The following is a 13435-nucleotide window of genomic DNA, read 5'->3' as shown; positions in this document are numbered from 1 at the left end:
GTTGCGTCTGCCGCAGTCTGTCAGGTCTCCCTTCCCTTCCCCTGTCGGACTCCAGACTTACTGGGAGAATTGGGAACAAGTGTTCGACGACCCGTGGGTGGTCAACACGATTCGGTACGGCTATCGGCTAGATCTCAAAGTGGATCCGCCGCTCACCGTCGCCCCGTTGGAAGGTTTCTATTCGGAAACGATCTTCCCATCCTCGCCGATGCCATCGACAGTTTGGTGGAGAAGAGGGCGGTACGGGAGTTAGTCCTACCAGAAATAACACCGGGGTTTTACTCCAGGATTTTTCTTATTCCCAAGAAAGACAGTGCCGAACTCAGAATGATTCACAATCTGAAATCGTTCAACGAGTTTTACCTGTACAAGCCGCCCAAGTTCAGAATGTTGACCTTGGCGGACCTGAAAGGTCTGATCATGCCGGCCGACTGGCTCGCTTGATCGACCTGAAGGATGCTTATCTGCATGTTCCGATTCACTCGGATCATCACAAGTATCTCAGGTTTGTCTTTCAAGGCAGGCACTACGAGTTGGTTGTACTCCCATTCGGTCTTTCATTCGCTCCCTGGCTGTTCACCTGGTTAACCACCCCCATAGAGGGGTTCCTCCACAAGAGGGGTATCAGGTACTTCGCGTACCTGGACGACTCGCTAGTGGCCAATCGAATGACGGACGCCCTGTCACGCCATGTCGATTTCGCACGTCCGCGCTTGGAGCAATTGGGGTGGATTATCAATCTCCCCAAGAGCGAGTTAACCCCCTCACAGAACTCGCAGTTCATCGGAGGTCGGTTCGACACGGTGACCCATCGCCTCTTTGTCCCCCAAGACCGGTGGCACAAGATTCAGGCGATGATTGCCAAAGTCTTAGCAGTGCAACAGACTGTTCACTTTTGGGAACAGCTGTTAGGGCTACTTGTGTCAGCCCAGGACTGCACCGATCGGGGTCGTCTACAACTCCGCCTGCTGCAACGGTTTCTAATCCAGTTGTTAGCACAGGAGAACAGTGCGACCGTCGCCCTCCCGGATCGGCTCCGACCGCATCTGGAGTGGTGGACGGTCCCTTGCAACGTCTTATCAGGTGTCTCAATAAGGCCCTTCCGCGCCACATTGAACCTGTATACAGAAGCCTCTCTAGTGGGCTGGGGCGCCCATCTAGAGGGGGAGGGGAGCTCGGGGCTGTGGTGCGTAGACGAACAAGGTCTTCACATCAATTGCCTCGAGTTCAAGGCAGTGATAAACGCAGTCAATCACTGGAAGCACCGTCTCGTCGACGCCCGGCTCATGCTGGCAACCGACAACACGACGGTAGTGTCCTATGCGAACGTTTGGGTCGTCCGATGGTCGACCTGTTCTCAACCAGGTTCAACATTCAACTCCCGTTGTTTGTATCACCAGTCCCGGACGCGAGGGCCATCGATCACGATGCTCTCGCGTTAGACTGGACGGGCATGGACGCTTATGCTTACCCGCTGACGGCGTTAATACCACTCATTCTAAGCCGGCTCCGAGGAGTTCGCTGTCGAATGTTACTGATCGCGCCCATGTGGCCGAACAGATAGTGGTACCCCGACATGCTGGCCCAGGTCACGCAGTCGCCACTTCCACTGCCTGTGAGACCGGATCTGCTGATCCACCCGTCAGCTTTATCCAAACGCAGGGCAGTTCAATCTGCACGCATGGATGTTGTCACCGAGCATCTGAGGAGTAAAGGTTTTTCTCGTCTGGCGTCTCGGGCATACGTTAGTATGCATCGTGATTCTACCCAGAAGGTGTATAATGCACGTTGGGCTATTTTCACGAGGTGGTGTTGCAAACATCACATTCATTCGCCAGATAAGGTATCTGTGCAGGATATTGCTCGTTTCATGTCTCACTTACGAGAGACCCGGAAACTCTCCGGGGATTCCATTGCCAACTATGTATCGTCCGTTGCTACGGTACGGGACGTTGCTATGGGTACCAGTCTCTCAAAAGAGCCGCTGATTCGGGGTATTATAAAGGGTTTCAAACAGCAAGATCTTAAAAAGGGCCGCCTTCGGGCACCGGCCTGGGATCTCTCCTTAGTGTTACAATCACTTACGTCACCAAAGTACGATTCGATAGGGGCGACGAAAGAGCGGTCCGCCTGGGCTTGCTCATGGGCTTCGTCTCTAAGAATCAGAAATTTGGCCAAACGGAGAGAGAATTCACTGTAAGATCCCTCAAAGAAATCTTACATCCTGCTGATACCGAGGACAGATCGCTGTGTTCGGTTAGGGCCTGTAAGTATTATCTTAAGGCTTCGAATGAACGCAGACAATGGCGTGACCGTCTGTTCATATCGTGTTACCCTAATCGCATGGTTGACATAACTCGCAACTCGATTGCGTTATGGCTTCGTTCTGTCATCAATCTGGCGTACCGGTCTCGGGGGTTACTGGTAGCGGGGTCAAACCCGCACGAGTTCAGGGCGCTAGCGGCAACATTTGCCCTACACTCCAATATAACTGTTCACAGAATATTGCGGGGTTGTTACTGGCGTTCTGACTCGGTTTTTGCCAATCATTACCTCAGACGGGTCTCTGATGAAGATGTGGAGGGTGTGCACCATCTTGGGCCGCTGATCGCGGCACAAGCGGTCATCAAAGGGATGTGCCCAGCGCATTTCCGAACTCCTCAGGCTTCAGTCCTTGCACTGTGGTCAATCTGGGTCTACTCCAACGTTCCCACAGCCATGGGTACGGGAGTGGGGTCCCGCAAGCCAGCGCGCTCATCCACAGGTGAGTGCGGCTTTCTGTGTGTTTCTTTATTTGGATTTGACAATTATTAACTTAATTGTCTGTCGTGTATTGCAACCTTGTAATGCATGCTTTCCAATATTGAATTTAGGTCACGCGCCTATTACACACGCTTAAGTAGGCTTGTTCTCGGGATCTACGGTCCGAATGAAATTAATTTCTCTCTTTTCGACTGTTTAACCTGATCTAAGATTTAGCTCACACGGATACTGTGTTCTCATGCGCTGCGGCAATGAAATACCTATCCAGTGGGGCCGTTTGGAGTCACCAATCGTTTTGGCAATGACGATTGAGCCTTACGGTATGCTCTTGACAGTGCTTTGGTATCCCTATAGGGTAACGCCTAGCTAGGAGCATGCGCATCGAGTGCTTCCGCCTTGTTGTATACTTCCGCTGGCCGGAAGGAACACGAGCAGTCAGGTTTCGGGTTGTAGGTGCTCCCCACCGCGTACTGTGGTAGTCAGCCTCGGTATAACAGTGGTAATGTCATACTTAATGTAATATGTAGAATTTTTCTATTCGGAATATTCCATAAGTAATACGTTACCACTAGGCTGCTGTCCGCCGAGCACTTGCTCTCGCAAGAGACAAGAGTGAAGGGTGTCACATGGCAGCTAGGTGGCTACGCACGTGCTGCATGAGGTAATTGAGATCTCTGTGGTAGATTTCGCTATAAGAGCAGTTGTGGGGGACAACAGCCTCGGTATAACAGTGGTAACGTATTACTTATAGAATATTCCGAATAGGAAAATTCTCCAACTTCTCCAACTTCCATGTTCACTGTGTCTTGATGTAATAATGTTTCTCACAGCTTTCTCAAGACTTTTACCATGAAGTAACACTGGAGATAATTTATAGTTGACAGTAAAGTCATAAACAAGTCAGCAATTAAAAGTGTCAGCAAGAGAAAATATGTTATCTGTCTATCAGTTGGCAAGAAGTAATTGGTTCAGGTCAAAATAATCTGCCTAAATATCTGCTCCATACATTGCCCCTTTAATTGTAGGAGACAGATTTGTAATTCTTCCTGCGACATCTCTGTGCACCTGGATTCCTTGAATGCCGCTCGGAAGTGAAGCTCCTATCAACATTTTCATTCCAGTGACAAACAGCTAATTGAGACTTCATGTCATACACTCTGTCAGAAAATGAGATTCTTTTATCTTGAAAAATATTCATAACATTATTGAAACTTTCAACATAGAACGTATCTTTGGCCAAATTGAAGTCATCTGGGTACTTGAAAATGACTGAATTTGTAATGAGTCCTTTCAATAATGAGATGGCCTTCTTGCTTGTGAGCACGACACGTGATGGTTCATAGTTGGATCTTTCTTGCATCTAGATGAAGGATTGATTGTCTGAATGATTGTTCTTGTAATGTCACATTTAAGAGTGAAGATCTTAGATAAACACTGTCACCATAACAATTCCGAATGGCATGATGAAAGTGAGTTGTGACAGGTTGTACTTTGTCAGACAGCTGCTCATGCCAGATGCTGCCATGCTTATATTTTGGACCAGTGGATACAGCAGAAAGAGATTTGGCTACCGATTTTACACCATGCCATGTGTTGTTTTGGTTAATTGTAGTTCCACTGTCCCGAATGAATTTATTAACAGATAAATTTCTGTCATGTGTGTGGACTTTAACACGGACATCATTCTCTACTAGGTAATCATAGATTTGTCCAGTTCAAATCTTTTCATGTCTCTGAGAGACGGGATCGATCTGTTTAGTGATATGTGGGCACCTTATGTGTGTGGTCACCAATGGCCACAACACTACTGTCCTTGGCATTTTTCCACCAGCCATGCCGAGCATCTGTCATGATATTTATGCCATCAAAATCTTCATAACCAGCGACTTTTTCTAACAATGCCGTTTCACAGGAATCCCTATACTCTGTCTGAACACAGTTCTTATAAGTGGTAAGCTGTCCTTCTCTATACTTCCGTGAGAGATTACCAATCCCTGCAGCTGAACAGAACCTGCTGTATTGGACTGGTAACATGCCACAGCTGTAAAAAGCATGTCCAATCTTCTCATTCACAAGGAATTTGTTGTCTGGGAGGTAGGGTGATGACGCCAGACAATACTGGTGTGACTTGCGGCAGCATACTTTCATCTTCATGACATGGCCTCGATAACTAATTTGGGCCACAGTCAATCTGTTGGAGCATTTTCGTCCATGCTTTTCTGCTACATCCAGGCACATTTTCACGGATGATTTAGATATAACAAATAATCTGTCATCAGTGTCACCTGGTCCAGCTGTCAGGTGTGTCACTGGTGGATCTTCCGGGGCAGTCAGGCCGTGATGTTGGAGATATTATGATAATACCTGGTCCAGAACATCAGCATTATTAGCAGGCACGCTGGTCTCTGCTTTCAGGTGAGCCTTCACCTGTTTCAGCTTTTGAAGAATACCTTCCTTGACTGCATGATCACCTGGTACTTCAATTGTGAAACGAGCAGGTCGCTTACTTGGATCCATCACGTGAGATGTCCAATTTATTCAGATAGTTGGAGTCAATGAGCAGTGGTCAGACCCTGAAGTGATCGCATGCTAAAACAATGCCAGGTTCATTTGGGGGTTTGGGGGATGGGTTGGAGAGGTACATTGAGGAGAGGAGATTGGTATATTTTTTATTAAGGTCTTGTGCAATTTAGGTTATTATAAAGAAGTTAGTACAACAAAGGTTAACCATCAAATAGAATGAAAATTAACTAGTTGAAGTGTTGGTAATGATCACATAGATTCAAAACAAATATCACCCCCTCATGGGAGAATCAAATGTTATTGTTGGTGTCGGTGTCAAAACAGAGTAAACTCCGGCACAGGGGGAGTGGAGGTGGGGGTCAGTTTCACTGTCTGGGGAGAAAGTGAAATATGAAACCTTGAATGGCAATCTTTCCTCCACTAGCAGACATGTTGCTATGGATACACTCCTCCTCTGGTCACCTGACTGATACAGTGGCAAATTCAAATCTGGATTACAATAAGGGGGAAATATGTTCCAAATTGTACGTTTTGTAGACTATCTGTATCCACATTTTTTTATAGTAAGTCTTTATAACATCCTTCTGTGTACTATGGCTGAATATCATCATTAACTTGTAAGTCGATTTTGTGATATTTCATCGAATGTATTTGACTACTGCTTTGCTTTGCATCAAAAGACAGTTTTAACCATACATTGTGGTCACACCCCCTTTGTGCATAGGCTTGAACCCCGGCCTTTAACCAACTGGGATTTAGAATCAACCTCGGGAAGTCTTGACACCCTCATTCTGCTTTCAGTTCATCAGCAGTCTTTTTCAGACCAACCTTGACCTCTCTGCACCGAGGGACCGGTGGGCACGTATACAACTACACTTGGTCCCGGCTCTCTTCCAGCCACGCACACTGGGTCAGTGGCAAGTCCTCCTGGGCCTACTAACCTCAGCACAGGTTTTGACGTACAGAGGAAGGCTGCGTCCAGGCGTCTGACGTCAGGATCCCTCAGTTTCACATTGTCCTCCTGGATCACCTCAAACCTCATATCCGGTGGTGGACGGTGGAATCGAACGTCTTAGACGGTGTCTCCTTGACAGGGCTTGACACCTCTTCATAGATGCCTTCCTTCAGGGATGGGGTGCACATCTAGAGGACATCAACAGATGGAGGTGCTTATTCTGGCTCTCTCTCTCATTGGAAGCAGACCCTTCGACACGCCCGACTCTCCATTTTGATGGACAACATAACCATCCTCTGGTGCCTCCGGATTCAGGGAACGACTCACTCGTCCTTGCTCCTTCAAAAGACGTTTGGCTTCTTCAAACTGGTGGATCATCTGGGGATCAGATTCCAGGTCCAACACATTCCAGGATGTCGCAGTATCCTAGCAGACGCTCTAACCTGCCCAAACAAAGCCGCCCCCACAGAGTGGAAGCTCCACCCAGACGCCTTCACTTGTTTGTCAGGACCATGGTCACCCCAACATCGACCTGTTCGTCGCCAGCCCAAACCATCAGTTAACAACATTCATATCGCCAGTACCGGATCCCCTGGCCATGGCGGTTGACCCCTTCAGCGTCCCCTGGGAAAGACTAAAAGTGTATGCTTAATCCTTCCACAGGTTTTCCAAAAGATCAAGTCGACACTGAGCCTCAATCTGACTTTGGTCACGCCCTCGTTGCTGGCAAGGGCCTGGTTCGTCATTGTCAGAGAAATAGCCAGTGCTGACCCCTTGCCACTCTCAGACTGGCCAAACCTGCTGATTCATCCCTACAGCAGGCAGCCACATCCAGGACCAGACAGGTTACGTCAACACGTCTAGTTCATCTTTAGAGAGCGTTTAACGCCAGAACGACAAAGGCCATCAAATTGACACATTGCCCGGCCACTAGGAGCTTGTATGATGACAAGTGGCTATCTTTTGAGAGTTTTTGCAGGGAAAACATCAAGACCCCACTACTGCATTGCCTCAATTCTTGGCTGAGTTCCTGCTCTATCTTCATCACAAGTGTCGGCTGAAGGGTACTACCATCATGACCTACCTTGTGGCTCTCAACTCTGTTCTGGCTGTTCCGGAAGATCAGCGTTTGACCAAAATCCTGGAAACTACTACTTGCTCTGCTCATTCTGACTGGAAGACTATGAGGCAAAGTTTCGTCCATCATCTTTTTATTTGAACATTGTTCTCACCCTGCTGAGAAATGTGCCTTTCGCGCCCCTTAACACGGCGTTGTTGTACCATCTGGCGAAGAAAACAGTCTTCCTCCTGGCACCGTGCATCTCAGACTGTGCTGGGACTTATTGCCAAGAATCAACTTCCAAGACAGCCCAATAGATCATTCCTCATGCCCCCATTATCATCAATAGTGGCTGTGGAAGATGAACTAGAGGTCCTCCCGTGCCCGGTGAGAGCATTGTGTTGTTACATCCGTTGGTCCGAGGAATGCCCCAGGCAACGACACCGCATTTTTATACCAGTGTCAGTGACATCCCCAGTAGATGATAGCCGCAACACCATCCCCCTTGAGCCATCCTCCTCCAGGCCTACGAGGTCGCAGGATTGGACCCTACCTGCTCCAACCACCCGCATGAGATTCAGGCGGTCGCCTTCACCATGGCACACCAATAACTCGCCTCCTGTCCAGAGCCGGCCTCTCGACCTCCCCGGCAATTGCCCATGAATAGAAGGTTTAATGCTTGACACACTACAGCTTGGTACATCAGTCTACAACCTTAACTTGATAATCGTCTTAGGCTGCGTTGTACCTGGACACTCTGCATACATAACTCCTGTTTTCCCGTCTACAGACTGGTCAATTGTGGCTGACCACACAATCGATGATTGGCTGAGGGAATCAGAGTTCTGAGATGAAAGTCCACATCTGAAAGTATGCCCTCCACCGATTCCGTCGGATAAAGATGCAGGATAAATAAAAAATCTAGAAAAGTCCTAGATATATTTTATATTTGTATACTTATCCTCCATTACTGCATCTAAAGAGACCCACCCATCACAGAGCTGCTTCTCCATGATGCCTTCCGATCGTTCCGGTCTTAGCAAGTAATGTGACGATCCATGACATCACTTCCTCTGGTCATATGGGAGCTGTGTGATAGGGTTGGCCTCTTAGCTAGTTGAAACAACTTCTTCAAGCAAAATCTTCACACATCTATTTCTCTCTGTCAATACCAAGCAGTAAATGAATTAAAGACTAATGCAGGATAAGTAAACAAATATAAAAAATATCTAGGATTTTACTAGTTTCACTTGGGAGATAATTCCCTAATTCCTTGTATCACCTGCTGACAACTGTTTCTACAGAGACAGCTGAAGGTACACCCTTCTCCAGTAATGCATGAACAGGCTTTAGTAGTAGTGCTAGCAGTAAGCACCCCATTCAAATTGTTAGATTTGGACTGTTGATTCCAAAAAGATTAACATATACTGTCGAAGTATTAAATTCAGTATTGGATACTCTATCATGACTTCTTCCACATGTTGTGGCAGAGTCATTAGCAATCCAAAGGTAAAGGTCACAAAAATACAGAAATAATCCTTAAACTTGTTTGTTGCCTTTTTCAAAAATATGTGTATGCTTTGCAATTGAAAGGTTAAACTTACCGGTGAGGTTCTGAGCTCACCTGAACTTTCATGACATAGCATGTTGTCAGTTACAATCAGCCAGTCTGTGTGTCTGCTCAGAACTTCCACATTCTTTTCTTCTCTGAAATGACAAGGTCTATAAAAGACTTTATAGGCATGTATAAGTCTGATGTAGTTATGACCAGGAGTATTATGGATAACAACTTTGTTATACATAGACATATTTCAGGCCTACATCGTGCCCCTTGAGCAGGTGAACCAACTTACAGGTTTACCTTGAGTTGCACATATTGATCCGGGTTAGAATAGGTCTTCAGCAACCCTTGCTTGACATAAGAGGCGCATATGCTTGTCCTCAGGGGCTACTAACAGGATCCGGTGGTCAGGGTTGCTGACTTTGTTGATGCATGTTATCATATCCCCATTGCATAGATCGATGTTAATACTAACAATCACTGGATCGTCTGGTCCAGACTTGATCATTTACAGACCACTGTCATATAGCTGGAACATTGCTGAGCTTTTTCAACACATACCATTTTGTTGATGTATTCTGAAACCCCAAATGCAAGTGTTTGTTGCTTGCACATTAGCTAGAGGTAAGTTTGGGGGCCTTTCAGGAATAAGCTAGGGAAGGTCTGCTTTTGCGTTGTGCAACTTCGAAGGCTTGGATGATACACCAACTGTGTGATCTAATACGTATCACCATACCTTGCCCGTGATGCTATGTTTTATGATACTTGCATGTGCTCTTATCTGTGGTGTGTAAGATATCTTTTTCATAGATAGGATGGCCAAATACATGGCACAAAAACGCTTCACATTTGGCAGTGTCAAGTATGGCACAATGGATGAAAATATTTATGTTTTCACTACTAATTTTCACTAGTAATTAGTGTTTGATGTAAAATTTATTAAAGAATACATTTAACGTAAGTATCGATACTTTTACTTGTGTGATTGTGATCGATGCTTGTATCAAGAAGTAAAAAATTGCGAACCACTGATGCATTGGTTTATCGTCCTACTACTAGCAAATACCTTTCTAGTCTGGTCATGTCGCTGCACCCACTTGTTGCAGGCACTGGGTTGTGTCCTATTCAAGCTGTGTTTCATGGACCATCCATTTGAGGACTCGGCCAAACTGAGGATCATCAATGCCAACTACAGCATACCAGACACAGACACAGACACAGAGTACTCGGTGTATCATGATCTTATAAGTAAGTCAGACATTTCAATAACACTCCATTTATTAAATTGGTTTCTATTTTAGGGCAGACCAGTTCTTTTCCTTATAGAAAGGATTCCATGATTTATGAAAATAAATGAAAAATTGTGTTGTTCTTTTTAAAAAATGCATCTTCAACACAAAAATACAGATCAGTATCTCAATGGAAGGGAAGCATACTCTTGAGTGCGCACTCGAATATAATGTGTTCCGTCCCCATTTTGGGGTACAAATTTTGGGAAAATCAATCCCATTAATATCAGATCTTAGTGCTTGGTACCACTATACAAACATCTGAGGACATCCCCTTACATGCCAAGTCCCCGTGGTCCCTTGTATGGTGGCTTAACTTTGGTTGCTGGTGATCTCTAGCCAACTTTTATAATGTATTGTACCGATTAGTCAAAATTTTACTTCCTAGTTTAATTTTATAGCTGTGATACTCTAGTTCTTTTACTGTCCATTGATGACAGATTTTATAGTCTATATTTATGTATTATTACTGTACAACTTGATTTAGCTGATGTGACTATAAATCTTAACTCACTCACTCACCCCCGTACATGCCATGTCAGAAGGACATTTTGTGAACTTAGACCGACCAGTGTAATGACTAACCATGCTGACAAGAAGTCGACATCAGCCAATCAGAAAGCAGCTTTCTCTAGCTTTACGGTATGGTTTCAAGCTGGCGACTTTCATTCCAGACTACGTTTTGATACCATCAATTCAGAATTTGAGACTGAACAAAAGAAAATTCTGGAAAGTCTAGTAGGCTATGAAAAGTCTCTTCCGTTTAAAATGTTTATCCCATTGAAGCGGGAGATAGATGATAATTTTGAAGAAATCAGTCGTACAACCTTTTCAAGGTTGCATGATTAGAAAACACATTCTCACTGTCACTATCCCAATCTGACAAGCAATGCTTTCATTGGTTGGATGAAGGGTCATCCTGTGACTCGTAATGGAGTGACCTGAATTGAGATCTTCTCAAATCTTTGTTTAGCTGTAGTGAGAACTGAGATCTGATTTCAGCAGTTTTATTTTGTGTATTGTGCATAGTTAATAACTATGTCATATTGCTTCTGCTACAGGAGATGAAAAACTTTGTCTGCGATAAAAGCATCATTGGACATGGTGATTTACCATATTGGTTGTATTTCTTGTTATGTTAGGCATTGTCTTAACTGTAGAGATTCAGATTACTGGGTGTATTTTGTCTCGTAAAGTAAGCCAGAAAAAGTTCTCCCAGAACTCCAAGCGATTCACCTAAAAAAATACCCAGTTATATGAAAAAAGATTTTTGAGGAAATGATCTGAAAAGGAATTTTATTTTCTTTGAAAAGCCGTGTTTTGGTGCAATCTGCCAATCAGTTCACTCATTATTTCACCAAAATTGTTGTAAGAAATATTGATTGAAATTTTGAATAATTTTTTTCATAAAAGTAAGTCCAGATATACAAAGATGATTTTTTATAATCAGATAGTGTAATAACAGGATTAACAGGATATTTCAGTACACATTTGTTGACAAAGTATTTCCAGTGTTGTGTCGCTAGTGTCTTTTCATTGGGGTCAAAAACATCAAATCTCATTGTTTGTATGTATTTCGCAAACACCCTATTACACAGCTGTATGGTTTTTTTAAGAAAGCATGCACTGTACACAAGTATGTACCCCATAAGTCAGGAAATGGTTGACATTTTTAGTTTTTTTTCCTCCATCCAATAAATTTGGCCCATAAATCCATAATACAGACATTGTTTTATTTATCTGGCTTATTTCTTCTTTCCTTTTCCCCTTTGCCTCCTTACAGCTAATTTGGTCTAAGGAATCCATAGTACAATATCATGTATTTGTCTGGCCTTATTATGATTTTCATGTAACAAGGTAACATGACAAATCATGTGAGGGCTGTGTAATGTTCATGTTACAGGATCCATGCTGCAGGTGGACCCAACTCAGCGGCCAGACATATCCGACATCATCGACCGCCTGCAGGCTATTGCTGCAGTCAGTAGAGTGAACCTGAAAGAAACACTACAGATTGGAGATGTAACAGTTACCCCCAGTCAAGGTGCGACCAGGTTAACTAAATGTAGTGCTAACATAGCTCAATAAATTGCAAATTATTTCTTATTCTGATACAACATAGTGCAAGCGTTCTCATATCTTGGATCCTTGGAAATGTGTCTCTCCACCAGGTCCTGACTAGAGTTACCTCCCCACTTTATATTCTTCAACCACAGCTGGCTGGCAGCATGTCTTTGCATGCTAGCCATTTTACATCCTTTAGCATCGGGCTCTATATTTGATCCTCTTGATTACATTTTAGTGGAAGGCTACTGCATACAAAATTCCCCTTTTTTGTTTGTTTTGCTTTTCACATTTTGGGTGTTTTTATTTTACCAAGTGGATTGTCTGATGTTGGTGATAGAGAAATAATTTTGTCATCAATATTCATGTGTTTGTTACATTTGCAGTTTTGTTATTGTGTGTCTATATTTAGTGCTGCATATTTGATTATTGTTTCCTATGTCGGACCTTAAGCAAGTGGTATGGGAGAGCACGGGGGGTTTGAACAAAGATCTTATCCTCAGGTTTCCTCCATTTCTGTGTGGTAAGTCATAGTAACAAGTCCAAGTCAGATTCCGACCCTGCTTGCACAAACTGTAGAGGGACCTGTTCCCAGACTGACATGTTGAGAGTGTGAATGCCTCTCTCCATGCAGCAAGTTGAACTTTATCTTAGAAGAATCAAGAAGAGGTTAACACAGAAGCTGTCATGTAGCCAGTCTAGGGAAGCAATATGTTGACCACCTCTACTATGCGTACGACATCAGCAATCACTACATGTGTGACAAGTGTTAGAACCACTTGCCTTTATCTGAGAGATCATCTTCAACAACTGTTTAGTTGCCTTTGGCAGCTGTTCCACTATGTTCTAGTTTCGCTAGAGACAGCCAGGATCAACATCCATGGATGCAGCAGATGGCCTTTGACATCATATTACCCTTTGGGATTCTTACCATATGGGTCCACAACTACATCAGCGCCTTTTGGCACTTTTTCTCAGGCTCGTTATGTTGCCTTTGTGGCAGGGGATATGTTTCCTTATCTGTTACGCCTTTGCCGCTACGACTACTATGACTTAACCTATCCTGCATATTATTTATTGATACATGCTTGTGGTTATTTTTCCGTTCTGCGTCAACAGGCCCATTTAGAGGAATCCACTTGGGACACAACCTCTATTACAGAAGAAGAATTCCCACAAAATGCCCATAATTAACAACTTGAAGATCTTCAATCAATAGT

At 44.3% G+C, this 13435-nt stretch overlaps 1 protein-coding gene across 8 annotated transcripts in view; it reads left to right on the top strand.

The window, feature by feature from the left end:
• Window positions 1-13435, top strand: part of LOC139478298 (cyclin-G-associated kinase-like) — an 82578-nt gene that overhangs the window by 27338 nt on the left and 41805 nt on the right. For all 8 annotated transcript variants that reach the window (XR_011654300.1, XR_011654302.1, XR_011654301.1 and 5 more), the window contains 2 exons: window positions 9969-10110; window positions 12055-12195. Coding sequence is in view for 5 of the 8 variants with exons in the window: in XM_071260711.1 (XP_071116812.1) it covers window positions 9969-10110; window positions 12055-12195 (283 nt within the window). In the remaining 3 variants the exon portion in view is untranslated. The remainder of the gene's footprint in view (window positions 1-9968; window positions 10111-12054; window positions 12196-13435) is intronic.

Source organism: Haliotis cracherodii, unplaced genomic scaffold, assembly GCF_022045235.1.
Source record: "Haliotis cracherodii isolate W230 unplaced genomic scaffold, xgHalCrac1.p SCAF_4, whole genome shotgun sequence".
NCBI lineage: Eukaryota > Metazoa > Mollusca > Gastropoda > Lepetellida > Haliotidae > Haliotis > Haliotis cracherodii.
The sequence above is the reverse complement of the archived record's forward strand: the minus strand, read 5'-3'. Positions and strand labels throughout refer to the sequence as shown.